Source organism: Schistocerca piceifrons, chromosome 1 (genome assembly GCF_021461385.2).
Source record: "Schistocerca piceifrons isolate TAMUIC-IGC-003096 chromosome 1, iqSchPice1.1, whole genome shotgun sequence".
In the NCBI taxonomy this organism is placed as follows: domain Eukaryota; kingdom Metazoa; phylum Arthropoda; class Insecta; order Orthoptera; family Acrididae; genus Schistocerca; species Schistocerca piceifrons.
The window spans coordinates 395799870-395825346 of NC_060138.1; the positions used below are offsets into that span (position 1 = coordinate 395799870).

At 40.4% G+C, this 25477-nt stretch overlaps 1 protein-coding gene across 1 annotated transcript in view; it reads left to right on the forward strand.

The window, feature by feature from the left end:
- Nucleotides 1-25477, forward strand: part of LOC124785461 (probable RNA-binding protein 19) — a 115616-nt gene that overhangs the window by 15558 nt on the left and 74581 nt on the right. Inside the window, exons 3-6 of the mRNA XM_047254183.1 lie at nt 6674-6834; nt 17557-17796; nt 17890-18172; nt 21353-21553. Of these exons, the coding sequence (XP_047110139.1) occupies nt 6674-6834; nt 17557-17796; nt 17890-18172; nt 21353-21553 (885 nt within the window). The remainder of the gene's footprint in view (nt 1-6673; nt 6835-17556; nt 17797-17889; nt 18173-21352; nt 21554-25477) is intronic.

A 25477-nucleotide genomic window follows, 5' to 3' on the forward strand; every position in this document is an offset into this window, starting at 1 on the left:
TTCAAGTTATCATGTAGCAGTCACCAGAGAATCATCTGGTCAACATTTCTTCTTTCAGCTGCTTGTCTTAAATTGTCAGTAGGGTTGTCAGCTTCATGAAGAATTGTCTCATCTAGTTCGTCTCATCCTTCTAGGCCTCTCTGTCACAAGTAGCAGACCTTACACACCCTATGCTCAATGTGATGATGGTGAGTTGCATCATGTATCTTCCTTTCTGGACACCTTCATTCAGGTGATTTCTCTTCATAACACTGAGTGGCACAGCCGTTACCATTTGCTAATTCCTGTTACAAACAGGCATCTGCCAGCTTCACATTTGCTCACACTTTCTTTGTACTATGCAGAAAACCATGTCCATGATGTACACAATTAAATGGTTTAAATAAGATGTTGTGGTTGGTTGCATGTGAACACTACATTTGGTTAATGGGCAAGACAATCCTTAAGTGTTGCATGTTAACGTTACTTTCACTAAATGGAACGCACAGCACTGGCTTTTACTAAATGGAACACACAGCACTGGCTTTTACTAAATGGAACACACAGCACTGGCTGTGGGTCTAAGTACTACAAATTAACCAGACATAATGGAAATAGCATTTTGAAAATGTCGTGTTAGGAAGAGTTTCATGTGGTCTGGTAGTGTGTTCTATTCCTGATTATGGAAATGGGTTCTAACATGAAAATAAAGTTTTTCTGTTCCCATACCCATAAAATATTTTCTCCTTATCTTTTTGTTACATTATGTACATTTAGCTGACAAGTCAAAAATATTAGTCACCTCACGAAGAGAAAAAATAATTTAACTATTTACACAAAACAGCAACTTAGCAATTTGTCGGGAAAATCACAAATGGTTCTGTTCTTCCGATAGTGGAGGGAACTAATAGTTTCTGACTGATACTCCCCTCCACATAAATGACTTGACACATCAACTGGAATTTCCATATGATGTATCTGTTGTACATGAAGACCAAAAAATTAAATCTGCCATATGTCATGTTAATAGGACAAATACTATAAATAATTCTGTTTCTCCTCCCCCCATGAACCATGGACCTTGCCGTTGGTGGGGAGGCTTGCGTGCCTCAGCGATACAGATAGCAACCACAACGGAGGGGTATCTGTTGAGAGGCCAGACAAACGTGTGGTTCCTGAAGAGGGGCAGCAGTCTTTTCAGTAGTTGCAGGGGCAACAGTCTGGATGATTGACTGATCTAGCCTTGTAACAATAACCAAAACGGCCTTGCTGTGCTGGTACTGTGAATGGCTGAAAGCAAGGGGAAACTACGGCCGTAATTTTTCCCGAGGACATGCAGCTTTACTGTATGGTTAAACGATGATGGCGTCCTCTTGGGTAAAAAATTCCGGAGGTAAAATAGACCCCCATTCGGATCTCCGGGCGGGGACTACTCAAGAGGATGTCGTTATCAGGAGAAAGAAAACTGGTGTTCTACGGATCCGAGCGTGGAGTGTCAGATCCCTTAATCGGGCAGGTAGGTTAGAAAATTTAAAAAGGGAAATGGATAGGTTAAAGTTAGATATAGTGGGAATTAGTGAAGTTCGGTGGCGGGAGGAACAAGACTTTTGGTCAGGTGACTACAGGGTTATAAACACAAAATCAAATAGGGGTAATGCAGGAGTAGGTTTAATAATGAATAGGAAAATAGGAATGCGGGTAAGCTACTACAAACAGCATAATGAAGGCATTATTGTGACCAAGATAGATACGAAGCCCACACCTACTACAGTAGTAAAAGTTTATATGCCAACTAGCTCTGCAGATGACGAAGAAATTGAAGAAATGTGTGAGCAAATAAAAGAAATTATTCAGATACTAAAGGGTGACGAAAATTTAATAGTCATGGGTGACTGGAATTCGGCAGTAGGAAAAGGGAGAGAAGGAAACGTAGTAGGTGAATATGGACTGGGGCAAAGAAATGAAAGAGGAAGCCGCCTGGTAGAATTTTGCACAGAGTACAACTTAATCATAGCTAACACTTGGTTCAAGAATCATAAAAGAAGGCTGTATACATGGAAGAAGCCTGGAGATACTGACAGGTTTCAGATAGATTATATAATGGTAAGACAGAGATTTAGGAACCAGGTTTTAAATTGTAAGACATTTCCAGGGGCAGATGTGGACTCTGACCACAATCTATTGGTTATGACCTGTAGATTAAAACTGAAGAAACTGCAAAAAGGTGGGAATCTAAGGAGATGGGACCTGGATAAACTAAAAGAACCAGAGGTTGTACAGAGTTTCAGGGAGAGCATAAGGAAGCAATTGACAGTAATGGGGGAAAGAAATACAGTAGAAGAAGAATGGGTAGCTTTGAGGGATGAAGTAGTGAAGGCAGCAGAGGATCAAGTAGGTAAAAAGACGAGGGCTAGTAGAAATCCTTGGGTAACAGAAGAAATATTGAATTTAATTGATGAAAGGAGAAAATATAAAAATGCAGTAAATGAAGCAGGCAAAAAGGAATACAGACGTCTCAAAAATGAGATCGACAGGAAGTGCAAAATGGCTAAGCAGGGATGGCTAGAGGACAAATGTAAGGATGTAGAGGCTTATCTCACTAGGGGTAAGATAGATACTGCCTACAGGAAAATTAAAGAGACCTTTGGAGATAAGAGAACCACTTGTATGAATATCAAGGGCTCAGATGGAAACCCAGTTCTAAGCAAAGAAGGGAAAGCAGAAAGGTGGAAGGAGTGTATAGAGGGTCTATACAAGGGTGATGTACTTGAGGACAATATTATGGAAATGGAAGAGGATGTAGATGAAGATGAAATGGGAGATACGATACTGCGTGAAGAGTTTGACAGAGCACTGAAAGACCTGAGTCGAAACAAGGCCCCCGGAGTAGACAACATTCCATTGGAACTACTGACGGCCTTGGGAGAGCCAGTCCTGACAAAACTCTACCATCTGGTGAGCAAGATGTATGAGACAGGCGAAATACCCTCAGACTTCAAGAAGAATATAATAATTCCAATCCCAAAGAAAGCAGGTGTTGACAGATGTGAAAATTACCAAACTATCAGTTTAATAAGTCACAGCTGAAAATACTAACGCGAATTCTTTACAGACGAATGGAAAAACTAGTAGAAGCCGACCTCGGGGAAGATCAGTTTGGATTCCGTAGAAATGTTGGAACACATGAGGCAATACTGACCCTACGACTTATCTTAGAAGCTAGATTAAGGAAGGGCAAACCTACGTTTCTAGGATTTGTAGACTTAGAGAAAGCTTTTGACAATGTTGACTGGAATACTCTCTTTCAAATTCTGAAGGTGGCAGGGATAAAATACAGGGAGCGAAAGGCTATTTACAATTTGTACAGAAACCGGATGGCAGTTCTAAGAGTCAAGGGACATGAAAGGGAAGCAGTGGTTGGGAAGGGAGTGAGACAGGGTTGTAGTCTCTCCCCGATGTTATTCAATCTGTATATTGAACAAGCAGTGAGGGAAACAAAAGAAAAATTCGGAGTAGGTATTAAAATCCAGGGAGAAGAAATAAAAACTTTGAGGTTCGCTGATTACATCGTAATTCTATCAGAGGCAGCAAAGGGCTCGGAAGAGCAGTTGAACGGAATGGATAGTGCCTTGAAAGGAGGATATAAGATGAACATCAACAAAAGCAAAATGAGGATAATGGAATGTAGTCGAATTAAGTCGGGTGATGCTGAGGGAATTAGATTAGGAAATGAGGCACTTAAAGTAGTAAAGGAGTTTTGCTATTTGGGGAGCAAAAAACTGATGATGGTCGAAGTAGAGAGGATATAAAATGTAGACTGGCAATGGCAAGGAAATCGTTTCTGAAGAAGAGAAATTTGTTAACATCGAGTATAGATTTAAGTGTCAGGAAGTCATTTCTGAAAGTATTTGTATGGAATGTGGCCATGTATGGAAGTGAAACATGGACGATAAATAGTTTAGACAAGAAGAGAATAGAAGCTTTCGAAATGTGGTGCTACAGAAGAATGCTGAAGATTAGATGGGTAGGTCACATAACTAATGAGGAAGTATTGAGGAAGTATTGGGGAGAAGAGAAGTTTGTGGCACAACTTGACCAGAAGAAGGGATCGGTTGGTAGGACATGTTCTAAGGCATCAAGGGATCACCAATTTAGTATTGGAGGGCAGCGTGGAGGGTAAGAATCGTAGAGGGAGACCAAGAGATGACTACACTAAGCAGATTCAGAAGGATGTAGGTTGCAGTAGGTACTGGGAGATGAAGAAGCTTGCACAGGATAGAGTAGCATGGAGAGCTGCATCAAACCAGTCTCAGGACTGAAGACCACAACAACAACAACAACAACAACAACAATTCCGTTTCTAATGCACAACTATTGTTTAAGTATGAGCTAAAAGTATTCACCCTTTTGAATTTCATTGGGGCAATTTATTGAGGAATCTAAGCTAATACTGCTACCACTCACTTCATAATGCTTTGTAAAACATGTTCTTTTTAATACAAACCATCTGCAATTTTAACCACAGCTGCAAGTTCAATGTTTATAATGGTTTGGATAAATTTACAATTTATTTGATTTATATGCGTGAAATGTATTGGTACTTTTCCAAAGATTCCTTACACACACACACACACACACACACACACACACACACACACACACACACACCCATCTTGCCCTTGGAAGTATGTCTGCAGACAAATAATTGTCTGTCAACAAATGTCATGCAGGAGGGCAAGAGGAAATGAAATGAAACCACATGTCTTGAGCAGGTATGTGATGTTACATCAGTAATTGCATTATCAAGTCAAATTTACTGAGAACTTAGCAGTAAAAGCCCTCTTACCAATACGACACTTATTAGACACCTTCTGGGCTTGATGCATGGATTAATTTGGTTGGAAAAGATGTCACAAAGCCCTTGTATCCTCTCTTGACGCAAGCTAACGCATAACTGTTGTAATTGGTCATTTATATCCTAGACACTGGCACTGCAATGGAGTTGACATCTAAGCTGGTCCCACATGTTTTCTATTGTGGATAAATCTGGGGATCTTGTTGGCCACTGGAGTACCACATCATCATGCAGACATTGCATAGAGAGATGCGCACCTTGTGGATGAACATTGTCCTGCTGAAAAATGACATTGTTATACTGTCATATGAGTGGTAACTCAAGAGTATGCAGGATGTCTATGGCATATTGTTGTGCTGCCAGAGTTCCTTAATTCGCTACCAATCAAGACCTGAAATCATACCCAGTGGCTCCCCACACCTTGAAGGCAGAAGTAACACTAATATGCCTCTCCAAAACAATGGGAGAATGGGACCTCTTCCCACACTGCCACTTTACTCACAGATGATGGTCATCTAGTGTAGTGCAGAACCATGTGATCCCATTCATCAACAGTCCATGTGTCTCAGTAATGTTAAGGGGTACATATGAAATAGTAATTTCCTAGTCCGACTGCTGACAGTCTCTGACCAATGGTGCAGGATGACTCAATATATTGGAGGAAGTCCATTTCTTTTTCTCTGATGGCAGAGACAGATGTGAATGGATTACAACATGCTTGGTGCACAGTATGGTTCCATTGTGTGGTTAGACTTTGTGGACCAGAACCTTGATGGCATTTATGCCTGCCCACATCTTCCCATGGACTGTTGTCAGTTCCAAATGCCCCACAAATCTGGATATTGCAAGATTCAACCAGCCTGCCAAAGAGAGACCCATAACGAAGGACCTTTACAGTTCAGTTAGGTACCGAAAGTGCTGTCTCGCATGAGTTTGTGGCATTTCTGTGTCCTTCGCAGTAATCACTCAATATCTGACACTGTTCATGCCTCTTATATACCCTGCCAGGCCCGGTAACAACACAAAACACTAATGCACTTTCGTGATCATTCTACCCATCATAAAGAATTGCAACTCTAATCATTTACATATTCACTGATGGCATGTACGTGTATGAAGTTACACTAACCTGTAACCATGTCTTCTGGGTGCTTCACTTTAAAAAAAAAATCAGGATGATTCTTGAGTACCGTGTGGGTATGTGTTGCACAGGAATTACAAATTAAAACGTAAATTTGTAAGTCACACATCAGAAACAATAATTAAATGTCCTACATGTCTGAAAGGCAGTGAAATGAGTGACATGTCACCACAAGCAGTGACATGTGCCATGCTCCAACATTATCTTTGGGGTAACTGAACACAAAACTTTCACAGTGAACCAGTTGTAACCAAGAGGGAATTTTAATACTTTTGGATTAAAGGAAATCACTTACTAGAAAGTAGGAGTTTTAAGTTGTCAATAGGCCCACACAAAAGATAGAAAACTTGCTATCTTTTGGAATTAACTTTGATGAGCTAGAGTAACACACACACCCCCTCACTCTTACACACCCCTACATAATGTCAGCATAATGTAGGGACATAGGTGTGTGTGTGTGTGTGTGTGTGTGTGTGTGTGTGTGTGTGTGTGTGTGTGTGTGTGTGCGTGCGTGCGCGTAAAGGTATTTCCAAACTGAAGTTCTGATAAGAGAGAGAGTGCATGTAAAGAGAGTGGGGGAAAAGAGCTTGCAAAGAAAATATTTGTATAGCTGACATTAGGAGATAGATACAGATTTTTTCAAAGAAGGTCTTGAATTTGTCCGTAAAACTTGTTTGTAGTACATTTTTCTCCTTCAGGTGATCCAACAAAGCCAAAAGCATGGAGCAAGTATTCATTTGATAGCTCTGCATATAAGAAAAGTCATGAGACAACAGATGCTGTGAATGAAGATGGCAAGGAAAAAAGTAACTTGGGCAAAAAAGCAAGAGACAACATAATCAAGGAAGTGCTTGATAAGGTACTTAAATTGTACATTATTATGATATTAACCACATTTGTTACTTGTTATATATATATATATATATATATATATATATACTTATGACTGGTACAGCTTGTATATTATAAATTATTGATTTGAAGAATTATGTCGGATTTTCATAAACTATAAGAGTACATCTGACATTCAAAAAACTTTTAGATTTTAATAAAAATTTTGCAACAGTATCAAGATAATCCAAACAATTAAAGAAGTAATTTGAATTGCACCGGTTTTCCACTTTTCCCACTGTTGCCTTGACTGGGATATGTCAGTCTTGGAGCGTTTGTGCCTCTGCTTCTGATGTTATTTCCACTTCTTTACACTGAGATGATCTACCACTTCGTCCTTTGTCATCTGGTCTTGTTTGACCACAGTGGAAGTGTCTGTGCCATGTAACCAGGGTTGTATGCTGGTGGATTATTATTGTACATTTCCACTAACTCGGTAAAGATTATTGCAGTATTGTTCCCCTTAAGTGCCAAAAATGAATTACACCACGATACTCCACTGCATCAGTGGGCTACATAATTTTGTTTAGGCCCTTCAGGATGTGTGCTATTGTACCAGTATGTAAGGATTTCAGTGTGTTCCAGGATTGCAGACATGTAACAGTAAACAAACAAAAAATTGACTATAAAATTTAATTGTCTGAGAGTGTACGCCAGAAAAGATTGTAGAGGCTAAGGTGCAATTTCTTATGCATTTATTACTATATTGTCATTCTGGCCATGCCCACATATGTGACAGACTTGCAGGAACTATGTAAAGAACACGTAATACATTTTTTTCTACTTTATTTGTAGCATACAAGGTCTATATTACCTTTTTTTTCTTATACAGGTGTCCAGTTGCCACAAAACATTGACAGCATCCATTTGAAATGTTTGTGTGGCAATTTTTTATTGAACTGTTCATGAAACTCTCACTGTGCTATAAGCACAAGTTTTGACACATCAAGTGCAGTGACTCCAAAAACTTTGTACTGCCTGATGCTGCTTTGAAAATGTGGTATACTTTCCCACAGTTACTATAAAAGGCAAACTGTTAGTAGTTTCTCAAAAACATAAGCAATTACCGGTGCTTATGCTGTTTTATGTATCTCAAATAGTAACATATTTATTAACTTTTGAAACCACACCAGTCTTTTCTATGGGTAACTTGGTGTAACCTTATATAACCAAAAGAAGTAGAACAATGAAGATTACTCATGTGTAATACAATGCAGTTATTTTTCTCTGTCTATCAACATACCTTTCTCTATCTTTGTTTTTGTCATCTTTCTCTTGTTCCCTTTCCATCTTTTGTCCCCCAGCTCATTTTTCTCTGCCTCACATTTTTGACTGAAGATGTAGAAGGAATTGGTGAGTAGCATTCTGCTATTTAAGATATATTTGTTCTTAACCGTGATCAGAAAGCCATTTCTTGAGAACAGTCACCTTCAACTGGAATTATTACAACTTAGTAAAGAACAGTGGAGTATGTCTTGTCTTCCAGTTTGTCAGGATTCACATAAGTGAGAAGAGAAATATGCAATATACAAGAGGGGGAGGGACAGTAGATAACTGAGGAAGTGAAATGCCCACAAAATGGGGAAGACAGTGGCTTTTAAGTCATTGCAACTTGTGATTTGTTTTGTCTTCTAGAGTGTTAAGACCCATGTGGCAAGAGTTTGGAACAAGCTATTACACAGACGGGGTAAGTGCAAGACCTATCTTATCCACACACCCAGCACTTTCCATTCCAGTCTCGTCACAGGCACCTTTCGGAGGCCGGGTCAGTAGATATGATTGTTTACAATAATTTCATACCCTATCTAGCTCCTGTACATTTTATATATTTCACATTGTTGTTTTCCTGTCATAAATGAACTACTTCAAAAGTCTGCATGTTAACAATTGTAAAGACACCTCTTCTGCCTCAGGAATGTGAAAAGTGAGGGAAAAAAAATGGAATGGTAATTCAGTGCTGTGGTTTAGATGAGAAGCGGTGAAATCCGTTGGGTAATGACATGTCATTTTATACTTCAAGATGACCTGTTATCTGACCGAAATTGATTGTTCTTCTTAAAGCTACACGAGCTATTGTACAGATCATAATTTTTTAATAAATCATCAGCTTCTTAAAATAATGTAGACTTACTGTTACCATGGTGTAGAGAAAAATTATGAAATTACGAAAGAAACCTTTAAGAAAAGAGTTCTTCAGGAGGCTAAAGCATGTGCTGAGAATTCAATATCATTCCAGGAACAAAATTATGGTTATAAGATCAGTGGCTGTTCATGTAATCAAATACTGCTTTGGTCCGGTTGCTTAGAGACAAGAAGTAACTTTATCGGCAGACCACAAGACATGAAAATTGCTTAACATGTACGCTGCTTTGCACTCCACAGTTGACATCGAAAAACCGTATGTGATAAGTGAAGATGGAGGATAAGGTCAGAGCCGAAAATACCATAGATTTGGAAGGTTCGTGACCTAGCACATCATCTAACCATCAAATAATTCATTCTGAGAGGCAAACTCAATTTTGCCAAGGTGAAGAAGAAGCAAGAAAGTGTTGACTGTTTGCAGGAGTTGATACTTACTTACTTCTGCAGTGTGACAGTGAAATTGAAACTCAGAATAAGCTAAAACAATCCTGGAGACAGCAATATTGGCATGGACATTATCTAAACTGCTTGGAGAGCTGGAACATTACCAGAAATCAGACACACCTGAGAGCAAAGTCAGAAACTCAAATAGTGATTGCACAAGATCAGGCCTTAAGGACAATGAAATGTGAAAAAGTAATAACGAAAACCACTCAAGACGACAGATGATGAATTTGTGGATTGGTTGGTTGATTTGGGGGACGGGACCAAACAGCAAGGTCATCAGTCCCATAGGATTAGGGAAGGAAGTTGGTCATGCCCTTTCAAAGGAACCATCCCAGCATTTACCTGGAACAATTTAGGGAAATCACAGAAAACCTAAATCAGGATGGCTGGAAGCAGGTTTGAACCGTCGTCCTCCCGAACATGAGTGCAGTGTGTTAACTGCTGCACCACCTCGCTCGGTAGAATTCGTGGAGTACATGTTGAATCTATACCTAGGGGGCTCAGAACTCTTTATGAGTATTTGCACGGTGAGCACGGAGCTGCAGACTGTTGCAGTACTTCTTCTTTTCCTGTCCTGCAATCTTACTCTCTGACTGTATTGTTTCTCAGATTTGGTCTCAAAGACAGACAGATTCCCTGCTTACAACTGAGCTGTCTTGCAGGACATTAATTATGGCTCTTCCTGCTGTGTTTTACACCACCTATTTTGCTTAATCCAGGTGCTTTCCCCACATTTGTATTTGCCCTCCACTTATTAAAAAAAAAAAAAAAAAAGTTACAGAAGTGCGATAGACGTGTGCTAGTCCCCTGACTATGTTGGAATGCACTATTGACACCAGAGGTGCTACCTCTCTACAAATGCCAAGGTGCCTGTCCATTTACGAGCACTGGGACTCGTTGCGATAGCCATCAAGCCAGGTACTCCTTGCTCTGGCTGGATCGGTCTCCTCAGACAAATCTGAATTCCTCAGTGCAGACCATTATGACCCTATTAATTTTCCGTCTTTGGCAACATCATGGCAGGATAGCTAGATTAAACGAACTGCAGAAAGTTAGCATCCTCGGTTCTTGATTTGCAGCCAAACTGATGGAGGGCCTTTGCTGTCTACCAAACCAATGTATTTTAGGGAGAAGATTGAAAATGTATTTGGAGAAAACTCTTCCCTTAGTAAATTATGAAATGGTTTCGTCTTAAAGCAGCAAAACCCCAACAAGTCCTGAGCATTACTCTCATGTAAAAATTTTGATGTATCTATTACCGTAACACACCATTACAGCCTGAACAGGGTAGAGTGTTTAATTTTTCACTGAGACTTGCCGCTGCTGGCAGATGAAGAACTGTGCGAAAACTTGGCGAAATGAGTAGTGCAGTTTGTATGTCCAGGCTCATAGACAACAAGGATGACACCAGAGCATTCATCCCCCCTTTTGAGGAATATTTGCTTCCCTGAGAAAGTCAGTCATGACCTAGTATTGTGTTGTAAAGCCATATCTCTCATTCCCCAATGCAGTCCTTCAAATGCCAATGCATTGGGCATGTGTCTTCCTGGTAGGCAAACAACCCAATTTGTGGAGACTATAACTGACAACTTCCTGAAAACACTCTGCGTGGGCTACCTCCTTTATGTATCAATTGCAGAGGTGACAACACTTTGTGATCCTCAAATTGTGCTACCCTAATCAAGGAACCCAAAATCCAGAAAACTTATGTCTGTTGATACCCTCTCATATTATGAAGCTAGGACGAAGTACAATAAGCTATGTCCCATTCCAGTGATACTGACTTTTGCCACTATTATGGCCCATTCATTTGCAGTACCTTGACCTGCAGCACCATCTTTGGGGACTTTGATTCTGTATCCTCAGCCTGAGAATTTCACATGAAGGCTAACCCAGTGACCTCAGAGCAGCTGGATCCCAACATGCTGTTAGCTTGGTACCTTCGTTCATCACTATTGTTCCATTGCTGCTGGGTAACAGGGATTGTACCTGGGGTGTGACCTGTCTTCTTGCTCCTTCATGCCTAACCAAGATGCCCCCAAAATGATAATTCTGTGGAACTGCAATGGATATTATTGTCACCTGCCAGAAGTACAGCAACAAATGCTCTATTCTGGGTCTGTGTTGATCTCCGAGAATTGCATTTCACTAGGGACCATTCTCCAACTTTTTGAGGTTACCATGCTTTTGTCGTAACTGTAATTGCCCTGTCAAAATCAATACTGACCTTTAGGGAGCATTTGGAGGGATTTGTACATTGGTCCCCACAGATATTGTCAGTGAGTGGACTCCCCTCTGTACCACATTGGAAACAATAGCAGTGTGAGCCCAAATGACCCCATTGATCATTCATTTACCAATGGACAGGGCATTTACTACCCTGAGATGCCCTCCTTGATTCTGCAACTCTCCCATCCCTTATCTCCTGCTTGGGGTTTCAGTGGACACCACACCATGTGAGAGAGTACCACGTCATCTAATAAGCGCCTTCTGGTTGATCACTTTCTTTCCAGTCTTAATCTGTGTCTCTTCAATAATGATATTCCTACTACTGTAGCACCACTCATAGCACATTTTCAAGTATTGACCTTACAGTCCCTTCCCCCAATCTTGTGGCCTTTTTAAAATGGTTACTATTGATAATCTTGTGACAATGACCTATTTTTGGTGATCCTGTCACTTCCTTGTCATCACCATGTTGACCAAGTCTCAGTAAAGTATCCGATTAAATGCAGCAAGAAGGAATGGTGGGAGCACTACGACTCCTTCTTGGGAATGTAGCCTCTTCATTCCAGATATGGGCTGAGTTCCTATCTAGTGGGCCGCCAAAGATCACGGAAAGCAGTCGAATTAAATCATATTATATTGATAGACCTGTTGTTGTTGTGGTCTTCAGTCCTGAGACTGGTTTGATGCAGCTCTCCATGATGCTCTATCCTGTGCAAGCTTCTTCGTCTCCCAGTACCTACTGCAACCTACATCCTTCTGAATCTGCTTAGTGTATTGATCTCTTGGTCTCCCTCAACGATTTTTACCCTCCACGCTGCCCTCCAATGCTAAATTTGTGATCCCTTGATGCCTCAAAACATGTCCTACCAACCGATCCCTTCTTCTAGTCAAGTTGTGCCACAAACTTCTCTTCTCCCCAATCCTATTCAATACCTCCTCATTAGTTACGTGATCTACCCACCTTATCTTCAGCATTCTTCTGTAGCACCACATTTCGAAAGCTTCTATTATCTTCTTGTCCAAACTGGTTATCGTCCATGTTTCACTTCCATACATGGCTACACTCCATACAAATACTTTCAGAAACGACTTCCTGACACTTAAATCTATACTCGATGTTAACAAATTTCTCTTCTTCAGAAACGATTTCCTTGCCATTGCCAGTCTACATTTTATATCCTCTCTACTTCGACCATCATCAGTTATTTTACTCCCTAAATAGCAAAACTCCTTTACTACTTTAAGTGACTCATTTCCTAATCTAATCCCCTCAGCATCACCCGATTTAATTTGACTACATTCCATTATCCTCGTTTTGCTTTTGTTGATGTTCATCTTATATCCTCCTTTCAAGACACTGTCCATTCCGTTCAACTGCTCTTCCAAGTCCTTTGCTGTCTCCGACAGAATTACAATGTCATCGGCGAACCTCAAAGTTTTTATCTCTTCTCCATGGATTTTAATACCTACTCCGAATTTTTCTTTTGTTTCCTTTACTGCTTGCTCAATATACAGATTGAATAACATCGGGGAGAGGCTACAACCCTGTCTCACTCCTTTCCCAACCACTGCTTCCCTTTCATGCCCCTCAACTCTTATAACTGCCATCTGGTTTCTGTACAAATTGTAAATAGCTTTTCGCTCCCTGTATTTTACCCCTGCCACCTTCAGAATTTGAAAGAGAGTATTCCAGTTAACGTTGTCAAAAGCTTTCTCTAAGTCTACAAATGGTAGAAACGTAGGTTTGCCTTTTCTTAATCTTTCTTCTAAGATAAGTCGTAAGGTTAGTATTGCCTCACGTGTTCCAACATTTCTACGGAATCCAAACTGATCTTCCTCGAGGTCGGCTTCTACCAGTTTTTCCATTCGTCTGTAAAGAATTCGCGTTAGTATTTTGCAGCTGTGACTTATTATTGATAGACCTAGATTAGAAAAACACACGCTTAAACTAGTTTGGTGAATTTTGCTATTTGGGCAGCTAAATAACTAGTGATGTCCAAAGTAGAGAGCATATGAAATGCAGACTGGCAGTAGCAAGAAAAATGTTTCTTAAAAAGAGAAATTTGTTCACAGTGAATATAAATTTAAGTGTTAGAAAGTCTTTCTCTGAAGTTATTTGTATGGAATTTAGCATTTTGCGAAAGTGAAACATGGACGATAAGCAGTTCAGACAAGAAGAGAATGGAAGCTTTTGAAATGTGGTGCTGCAGATGAATGTTGGAAGTTTGATGGGTAGATTGAAAAAGTAATGAAGTACTGAATTGAATCGTGGAAAAAATAAATGTGCTGCACAACTTGACTAAAATAATGGGTCAATTGATAGGACACATCCTGAGACGTCTTGTGATAGTTTTATCCGCCTCTGTAACTCAGTGGTGAGTGCCTGGCTATAGTGCAAAGGACCACAAGTTCGGTTCCCAGTATTGCCGGGGATTTTTCCTAGGTGAGATGACTGGATCAGGGCGCACTCATCCTTGAGACCACTCAAGGAGCAAATTGAATGAGAAGTGGCAGCTCCAAGGTCAAGAGAGCCGACAACAGCTGGGAGAGTGGTGTGCTGGTCCAGTTACACCATAAGCAGAGGGCGACGTGGCAGTCAAACAGTCCCAGTTGGCCCGTCAGTGCCAGAATGTGGAGCTCTCCTGGTTTTCTTGAGATAGTTGTGTAGAAATGAAGAGGCTTGATCATTGCGGATTACTGTGTAGATCTCATCAAACCAATCTTCTTACTGAAGAAAATAAATGGTTGTGCTGGTGGTGGTGGTTGTGGTTGTGCTGCTGCTGCTGCTACTACTACTACTACTACTACTACTACTACTGTGAACTGCTTCAAGCTCTTGAATCATCTTGTCCAGGCACTGATTCTATTGATATACAGATAATACAATATTTGAATGTGACTCAGTTTGATCTACTCTGAGTCCTCAGCTGTATTTGGCTAGAAGGTGTTTTCCCTTCATAGTGGAGAGATAGTATCATCACCTTGATCCTTAAACCAGACCAAAACCCAACATCTATTGACAGCTATGACTGATTAGCCTCACCAGTGTGCTCTGCAAGGTTCTTGAAAGGATGATAGCATGATGGGCCATCATGCTGGGTTCTCGAATTGTGGGGATTTTTGTCCCGCAAGCAGTGTCATTTGTGGGAGGTATGATGTACAGCTGACCATCTGGTTAGGTTTTGGAAGAGCAATCCAACACCGTTTTTCTAAATGCCAACTTCTCATTGTAGTCTTGACCCACTTAGGCATACAACACTGCTTGGCAGCTTCACATTTTACTCTTACCTTCCGTGGTTGGCTCCCTACAATTTGTGTTCATCACTTTTCATCTAGTTGCATTGGATTATAGCTGGTACATCACCCAGCTCTGCATGGGTTCTCCGTGCTGAGTGTTATATTCCTGCTCATCACCATCAATGGGTTCTGGATAGTTGTCGAATGTCGACGACTTTTGAATTTGGTGTCACTCCCAATCTGTAACTTTGGCTGAATGCTAGTTATAAGGAGCCGTCCAAAGAGCCTCCTCTTGGACACTTTACCATAGCTTCCAGTTTCTCACACAAAAACACAATTCCTCTAGTTCTGTTGTTATATCACAGTTTATCCAGACCAAGAACACTATCTGGGTACCCAACACTTGTCGTTACACAGCCCTGATTTGTGGGACTCCTGTTCGATGAAAATGTGACGTGGCCACCATTCATCAACTAAAGACTATCTGCATATGAAAGCTTAATGCTCTCTACTTTCTTGTCCATATCTCTTGTGGGTCACGCTACTCTACTCCATATTTATCGTGTCCTGTTCCTGTCCTGAATGAACTATGGTTGCCAGTCACTTGGCAAAAAGAATGTCTTCCTCCATCCGAGGATTTCCATTGAAGTTCACTGAGCATCTCTGTAATACTCATGTGCTGATTGGACCTACCAGTGACAAATCTAGCAACACACCTGTGTTCATTGTTTCCCTTTAATCTGACCTCGTGGCATCTTTGGTGCTTTGATAAGGTTCACCCCAGTACATCATTGTGGAGTAAGACCGGACACTTGCTCCTTCCGGACTAGTTATGTAGATAGTCTCTTCACTGAAGTGGGGATTTTACCTCTTCAGTTCCAATGTTACCAACTCTTGCTCACTTTTGAAATCATCATATGACAATTTCCTGATCATCTAATTTACCATATTCTTTTTTCATGTAATGGACGTTGACCCCCAGACATTCATTCTCGGGTGGTATTACCATTTGCAATGCACCTCGAGACATCTTGCCGCGATCTCCTCCTACCCCTGTATATTAACACAATCCTCATTGTTTAGTTCCCAGACCATGAATTAGGGCTCGCATGCTCACATGGTCTCTCAGCGTCTGTTCCTCCAGTTCTTCAGAAGTATCACGGTGCTGCCATCACTTACACCCAGCCACTTGCACAGCCACCAAATTCAGGAAATCCAAGTGACATGACCATTTATTGTGGTTTTGGTGTGACAATATTCTCCATAAGATTATAACTCAATACAGAAAACAGGACAATTCCCTGACTCGTAGAAACAAGATTCATTAATTTTCCATCCTGAAAAGCCTGGAAGAACATCCCTATCCAAACAAGTAATATAGTGTTGCTCTTACTGGTCATATATCAGAGACCTGTTGTAGATGGTGAGCTGAACCAGAGCCTTGTTTTATGAAACTGGTTAGTTGCCCTGAATATAGTTTCAGTGATGTAGCTTGGTTGTCAATGTTGTAACCTTGTTAGAGGCAGTAATACATGATGTCTCTTTATGGAAAGAGCATCTGACAGTTGCTTTTTTCTCAATGTGTAGAAGGTGATTGGTGCTGTTCGAAGCTGTTGGATAGCTTCCAAGTGGGGATTTTGGGTACGCCCTTCCATCTCTTCTTTCTTTCACTACCGTTTTTCATACCACTTCTGATATATTGAAAGATGACTTTGAAATGGGGCATGTTATCCTCCTTAGGCAGTCTTTAAGCAATAGTCTTCGGGGTAGTGATTGATTGTGTAACATACTTTGTACAGACTCCAGCTTAATGTGCTCTGTTTATAGACTATTTTTTGTTTTGTGCTCTTCTTCTAACCACACAACAACAAAAAGCAATTTATAATTAGCAGTTTGTTTTTAATTTTTCCACAGCAAGGAACACTGGTCTTAATTTTCATCATTAGGCAAACTTTCTGGATAATAATTGATGACAGGCACGGTTGAATGCTGACTTAATCCTTTAATAAACTTAATATTTGAAATTGTATTTGCATGGAAATCATCTGCTCCACCTTATTCACCTTTTGTATGTGCATGCACATCATATGGATTTGCCAGACAAGCATATTAAGAAGTAATATATACATCCTACACTGTTGAGTTAGGTAGGATACTTTTGCATTTTGGACTGTTCTTATTTGCAGTCTTGCTGTTTAGGTACCTCTTAAGCAGTACCAGCCTCTTATAATGGCAAGTGCATAAAAAGTATTTCACTCCATTTAATATTGCACCTTAAAGTGTGTGAATTGCAAATTTTATCTGTCACTCAGTCCTTTTCCTTCATCCCTCTCCCTTCCCCTTCAACTCTTCTGCCCGAACGAGGAACCACTGGCTCCGAAAGTTTGCAGAAGTTAAACCTTTGTGTGTGTGTGTGTGTGTGTGTGTGTGTGTGTGTGTGTGTGTGTGTGTGTGTTTTCTCCTGCTGCTGCTTGGTGAGCAGATTTTTATCTATCCATCTACAATATATAACTAAGTGTTTAGGATAGACACTGCATAGATACTTTATGTTTGCCTAAGTCCTTACTTAATTTAGTTATAAACTAATTCAGCAAGTAATGTACAATATTTATTTTCATTACTTTGTTCTGGACAGCATAAAGATGATCCACTATTTGCTGAATTTATGGAAGTACGTGCAAAAACATCTAAGATACCATGGAATAATGATATTCTCATTTCTAAACCTGAGAATGAAAGAACACTTGCTATCCATGACAGCAAACATTCAGATGATTCCGGCAATGAAAGTGAAGGTGAAGAACAGCAATCAGAGGATGTGAAAACTTTGAGTAACAATGACAGTGTGGCAAAGAAGAATATATCTGATCTTGAGGTAATTTGTAGTTAAGAGCTTTTCCCTTTGATTTCCAATGAAGACATTCAAGGTTAAATATTGTTTCTTAACAATGAATTCTTGCATTTACAGTACCTGAAGCTGAAGACAGTGAAAAATGATGACCATACAGATGCTCCACCATCTGGAGATATTCCACAAAAGAAGCAGAATGACAAACCACTTCAAAAATTCTTTACTGTCAAAGTCCGTGGGTTGGCCATCAGTGCTAAAAAGAAAGACATAAAACAGTTCTTTCATCCATTGAAGCCAAAATCAATCAGAATTCCTGTCAAAATAAAAGGAATAGCATATGTCTGTTTCAAAACAGAAAAGGAAATGAAGCAGGCTTTAGTAAAAAATAAGAGCTTTTTGGGTAAGGTGGTAATGAATGGTGTTGCGGTAATTCTCTCTTTATTATAGTAATGTTCTTGTTTGGTAGAAGACAGTCAAGTTGTTGGTATTTAAAAGTAAAATGATCAAAGAAGAGAGACTTCTTATTAATGGCAAGACTGTTGACGCTTTCTTTGCAGGATTCTCTTTATGTATCTAGGTGACTGAGCATTGATAGTTCCATGTTAGTGACATTTTGGGATGGTATGAAACCAGATTGGCTGTCTGCTTTTCTTAAGGTTCACCACTATCTTCTTCTTCTTCTTCTTCTTCTTCAGCACTAAAACCTTTGAAGGGTATTGACCTCTTCAATAATCTTCCTACAGACATCTGTTCTCAATTTTTCTCTTCAGTCCTCAGATCTCCATCTTGGTAAAGTCAGCCAACACATTGTCCAGCCATCTAGCTCTTAGTCGGCCCTTCTTCTGGAGGAATACAATGTGCCTTTCATTATTTGTTCAGGCATCCTGTCATTGTGTCATCCACTCCGTTGTGTGTTATGTATTAAACCGGGGACTTAAAAATGACAGAGAGGCTTCGTCCCGCCATAGCCCTCAGTGGTCCACAACCCCACAACAGGCCACAGCAGTCCGCCCACCCCACTGCTGCCCCACACCAAACCCAGGGTTATTGTGCGGTGTGGCCCTCAGTAGACCCGCAAATGTTATGAACACAGATTTGCCTTCCTTTGGCCTATCTTCTAAGACAAGTTGTAGGATCTGTTATAACTCACGGATTCTTTCATTTCTCTAGAACCAAAACTGATCTCCCAAGAGGTTGCCTTGTATAAGTTTTTCCATTCTTCTGTATTATATCCAGCCACTGCCAACCACTTCTGCTCTTCCAGCACAACACCTATGAACAGAATGAGTAGTCTTGCTCCGGTGCCACAGGCAATTCACTGGAGACAGTACATGCATCAAACAGTGCAAGTACATTGCATTGTAATGTTTGGCAACATTACAGCCAACAGACATAAGTACCCCTCTTGACATGCTAGTCTGTAGCAAGTGCCAGTAGAGGTGCCAGACTCACCTATAAGCAGCGCACGCACCGACAACAGCAGTACTGCAATTGTGGAATTAGGTTACATTTGCAGGTCATTTTCTCACCAAGTATCAAGCAGGTATCCGACCAGCTGCTGACTGTTTAAAACACTGCTCAATTGTTGACAGGCATCTCTCACTCGTGCTCTGGGCTTTATGCTGGCCACACCCGGTGGCCCCTCCAACGGAGCTCCCTCTGGGAGCCCGCAGCGACTTTTGTCTCTCCAAGCTCCACAGGCCCGTCTAACTGAGCCCTGCCTCTGGATCAATACCGAGCTGCCAGCCATCATTCTCAGAGCCATCACCTTCTCCAACGCTGGCTTTTCTTGCTCCCAGTGTCCCTGGATTGATATTTCTTCTGTGAACTTACCTTGTGAATCTATGCCTAATAGTGACTGTCATGACCAGTGTCACAATAGACCCTGACTTTGTCTTATTCCCTACCAGATCGTGAGGATCTACCCGAATCTACCTTCGTTATTATGTGTTCTGTTAATAAAGTATTACACATACACAACCTGGGAACTGTCAGTCACTGTGTGTGTGCCTACCAGTCAGACCACAAAATTTTTAGAATTTTGTAACTATCAAAAAAAGGGAACTCCTGGTTTGAATATCAACAGTATTTGGAAAAGGATAAATGGCAACCCCCTGTGAAGAACACCTGTTGAGTTGCGGACAGGCACAACGAAAAGACTGTTACACATTTTAGCTTTCGGCCAAAGCCTTCTTCAGCAAAGAAAACACACACAAGCAAGCACACCTCACGCACACATGAGTGCCATGTCCAGCGGCTTGGACCGGATTGAGGCTGTCACATAGCACAGAAGCAGCATTGTGGAGGGGCATGATAATGGAAGGGATAGCAGGGTACAAGTGGGAGGGGGAGGAAGAGTACTGACTGTTGGTCTGAGCTGCTGATGGTAGTGGTCATGTATATGAGATGTGCTTGCATGTGTCGTTTCATTGTGCCTGTCTGCACCGCAACCGGTCATATTCACAGTGAGTTTCAATCTATACTTTTCATAATATTGTTGATATTTTGTTACTATAACTGATGGTTTGGCAATACATGACCTGACAGCACCTGTGCCTTTGTAATTCGAATTATTCTTCGTGAAGTCTGAGGGTGTTTCACCTATCTCATGTGTCCAGCATACCAAGTTCAGTAGTTTTGTCTTGGTATCACTCGCAGCAAATAAGCTGCACTCTTAGGTTCCTGCCTAACCACACCCTCAGAAATCATGCAGTATTTGGAAAAAGCGGTCAAGCATTTCTGACAAGCAAGAATGCACATGTCATTGCTGATCTTTTCACTCTCTGCAATTGAATCTTTCATTTTTTAATCAGATTGAATCAGAAAATGGATTAAATTCATTCCTGAGAGAGTGCGGTCTTATATGTAAACGATATCAAATATTGCAAAACATACTTCTATGACATAACAAAGAAAGTCCCAGAATCTGTTACAAACTCGAAAAAGCTTATAGAAGGATGCAAAACTAATTCCTTCAACTTCATTATTCCACTTCTTATGTCACAATACCACAGTGGATGCTTACAACTGTCAGTGAAATTATCATTCCTGTTAACAACTCCCAAAGGCTTTTACTGCCGATGAGCCATTAACTGACATTCAATTATAGCACTTATGTGTTTGTGATAAATCTTTGATGTGTCATTACCTTGAAACAGTATTCTTTCAGAGCGCATAAGTTATAATACAAAAACAACGAAATGCAGTGAAATCCAATATGGGGTGTCTTAAGTTGTTTTTTCATCAGCTGCTATTGACTTTCATAGTTGCACCAAGTGACATCATTTTGATGTAACTTTTCTGTGCAAGATTCGATTAACACTCGCTTCTCCCATTGTATTGTGAAAATTATACATAAGGAATATGTTGAAATGCTATGTTTTATTATCCGTTTTTGAGATTCTCAAATTTAAATTCGTATTTTACTGAATATAGCACCTTGGAATAAGCCATTATAAACTTCCCTCTTAAAAAATTTCACTTATGAACTTGTTTGTTGCTGTAACATTGAGTGATAATTAGAATAAAAGCATCATAATTGCCATTTTTCAGAAGTTCTTCCTCTTTCATTATTTTGTAGCTGGTCGAAGAATATGGGTTCTGAAATACATTTCAAAATCTGAAGAAACAGCTGAAGAATATCTGCATGAGAATAAATGGAAGGAGCAAGAAAATACCTTGAAAAATGAAGAAACAATTGCTGAATCAGGGAGAATATTTATCAGAAATCTTTCATACACTGTCAGAGAAGATGATATTGAAAAATTATTCAGTAAATACGGTGAGTTGTTAAAAATGTCATATATTAACATTACCAATAAATTTTAAGTGATGTTACAACAAACGGGTTACTCCAAACAATTAACTAAGACTAGTATTTCTACATGCAGTGCTGTCACACTACTTTGGGATTTAACACTTGGGATTCCATGTATATTATTGATGGAACATATTTAATTACTGTTTCCTGGCTCTGTATGGATAATAACTGTATTGTGTTTGCCATGCTTTATGGTTTGCTTATGGGCTCAAGTTTGTGTTGATAAAATACAGTACTTTTCAGGATGCTAAATACCTTATACTTTTGTAAATACTTTAGGATTAAAGGAGATCACTCACCAAAACGCAGAAGTGTTGGGCTACAATAAGCATACACAAAAAAAGAAAACTATGTAGTTTTCGGAGTAATACTTTTTCAAGACACAAACAAACTATCATGCACGCACACACACACACACACACACACACACACACACACACACACGCACACACACACACACACAAAAGCACACGCACACCTGCCTACACCCCTACATAGTGCCATCTGGACAAACAGTGCCAGTGCTGCATTAGTGGCTTGGAGGGAGGCAGTTGGTTTGCTAGCCAAGAATGTGGGAGGGAGAGGTGGCAGGTATGCCAGCTGGGCATGAGATGCACGGTTGTTTGAGGGAGGGGGGGGGGGTTAGGGAGGCACACGCTGACAAACTGAAGGTGATATGAGGCTTGAATAGTATGGGGGTGACAGGACGAAGGAAGGGGATACTGTTGGGTGGAGGGTGTTGGGGCAGTGGATTACTGGAGATTGAGGCCAGGACAATTGTGGGAGCAAAACTCTTACCTGTGTAGTTCAGAGAAACTGTTGTTGGAGGGAAGATTCTACACGGTCCACATTTGAAGCAGTCATTGAAATTGAGCATTTTGTGCCCAACTGCTTGTTGTGCCACCAGGTGGTCTACTTTGTTCTTGCCAACAGTTTGGCGGTGGCCATTTATCCTGGTGGACAGCTGGTTGGTAATCTTACCAACATAAAAAGCTCTTCAGTGTTTGCAGCAAAGTTGGTATATGAAATGACTGCATTCACGTCCTCTGATAAGATAAGCCTAAAGGGTAAGATAAGCTTGTGAACTGAAGGAGTAGGAAGTGCTGCATGGGTGGGTTGGGCAGGTCTTGCAGCTTGGGCTACCATAGGGATATGATCCCTGTACCAAGGGGTTGAGGATGGCATAGGGATGAACTAGGGTGTTGTGTAGGTTGGGTGAGTGATGGAACACAATTTTAGGAGGAATGGGAATGATCTTGGGTAGGCTGTCCTTCATTTCAGGGCATGGTGACAGGTAATGAAAAGCCTGACAAAGGGTGTAGTTGAGTTTTTCCAGTCAAGGGTGGTGAGGGGGACACTTGTTTATAGCTGATTCTTGTGGGTGTGTCAGTATGACTACCAACCTGCTGTACACTGGGATGACTCAATAGATAATTTTTATTTTGGCTGGAGGCATAGTGATCGTAAATTTTTTGAATTATGCTGCTGCCATTTGGCTGTCACAATTTTTATTTTATTGTTACATGATCCAGATTATGGGCTTCACCATTTTCAAGTATATATAAATAACTTTTTATACTTGAAAATGGCCTAAGGCTAAAATCTGGATCATATAACAATAAAATAAAAATTTATTACAGTCAAATGGCAGCAGCATCATAAAAAAAAAAACTCTACCAAATAGTTTCCTCTTCCTCCATCGTGTCATCACTTCCATATATTCACATCCCCACATCACCTTCAGAGTACGCTGCTCCCCAACAACTTTGACAGTTGTGTATCTCATGCCTAGCCTGTGTATCTGCCACCTCTTCCTCCCACATTCATAGCCAGCAAGCCAGCTGCCTCGCTGTGAGCCACTAGTTAACCAACCCCAATCCTTTGTCCTGCCTCTTTCATTCATTGCCTGCAAACCAGCTGCCTCCTTCTAAGCCACTAACCACCCACCCCCCAATCCTTTTCCCTGCCTCTTGCCTCTTTCTCTCTGCCTCTAAGCACCCTACCCAATACAATGCCCACCATAACCTGTCCTACGCCCCACCTACTGAAATGCAGCACTGGTACTGTTCATCCAGCCAGCACGTTGTAGGGGCATAGGTGTGTGTGTGTGTGTGTGTGTGTGTGTGTGTGTGTGTGTGTTTTACTACAGCTCAAAAAAGGAAAATAAAGCAAGTTTTCTTTCTTTGTGTGTGGGTATCAATTACTCAACACTTCTGCTATTCAGTGAATGGTCTCCTTTAATCCTTTAATTTGCATTCTGCCAGAACTTCCTACAGTGTTTATACCCTGTGCTTTTCGTACAAGAGTTTTGAATGAAAATTGTTTTCATTTCTAAATAAAGTTTCTTTTTCCAATTTTTAACCTGAAGTTTGATTCAATGGGTAAGTGCCAGAATACAACTCCTAAGGTCCAGTGTTTGATCCCCAATTCATCCTCCCACCAGTGGCAATGATTTGTCAATGTGAAAAATGCCAATTTCCCAGCATTGTTATTTAAGAATCTGGATATGTTACATGTAGAGCTCTTGGATATCATGTGTATTCTTGTACTGACAGAGTAATGCTATGGTCTGGGCCTTATCAATTTGGCCAAGACTGTGCAAGTAGGAGGAGATAGACGTCCCTTTCAAGTTCCTAGAATATCTTGCTTGAATGGGCTGTATGAAAAGGTAAAACACTCTGTGAAGACTTTTGAGTAAAATGTGAGGGACTGTTTTTCAGTGATTTTCATGTTAGTTGTGTGGCACAGTGATAAGTGCATTGTCTGATAGCTCACCAGCTCAGATTTGATTTTTGCTGCTACAGTTTTCTGCCCCTTCCTCACAATGTTAAACTGTTAGTTATAAAATTGAGCATTTTGTTAAGCAGCATGAGTGTTGGTACCTACTTTTGTTAGTCACCTAAAGTAGTTAATTGGATGTGGAGAAAAATGAGTTTTTTCAGTTACCAAAGATTTTCATTTGCATTGTATGAGTGCTGTAAGGATCAAAATCAGGTAATCATACAGGAAACTGTGGGAACTGCTCATTATATGGCAATCAGAGCTTACTAAATGAGTCTGTTTATGAGAGCTGATACTGTATGCACTTATCACCTAATGAGTACATAACATTCTTTGGAAAAAAAAAAAAAAAAAAAAAAAAAAAGGCTGAACATAAATGAGCTCAGGGTGTTACTGTTGCTGCTGTTTTATTGATTAAGGGATGCCAAACAACACTGACCACACTTCACTAATGTGTTACTTACGATCAGAGAGTGAAACTTAATGAAAAAGAGTGGTAGAATAAAAATGTGAAAGGGTATAAAAAGTGCCAAAATAAATCTTAAAATGTTAAAAGCAGAAAAGGATGTTTAACTGAACCAACCTGAAAACAGTATTTTTTTCCCAGTACTCTGTGCAAAAGCTGGGAACATGGAATCTGAACAGAAGTTTGGCAAACATCTAACACTTTTGTGTTTCATCACCTAAAATAGTCCTCAGTCAAATTATGGATTGTATTTTCATGTGTGAGTTGGTTGCTTTCTTCTAAAATGTAGTTACAAGTGGTTGTACTCAACAAGCACCAAATTGGGTTGGCCATATCACTGGAGAAATAAACTGTGGTGAGAAGCCTGGTTGTAGGTTTCAGTGACTCACTTGTAATCATTTTTCACTCTCTTTCATGTTAGACCTTGTGCCTCAAGAGTGAGGACATGGCAACCCAGTGGATGGTGTACTGTGCTGTCATAAATGTAGTGCATGTCTGCTTCTTCTGCTAAATATCATGGATGACTTGTAGTGTACTCACGGAGTTGGGGGAAATGAGATATTTTGTATCATAAATTCATTTTAAATGTCACATTGCCTTTGAAATTCCTTGTATATTTCCTCTGTAGATAGTAAATG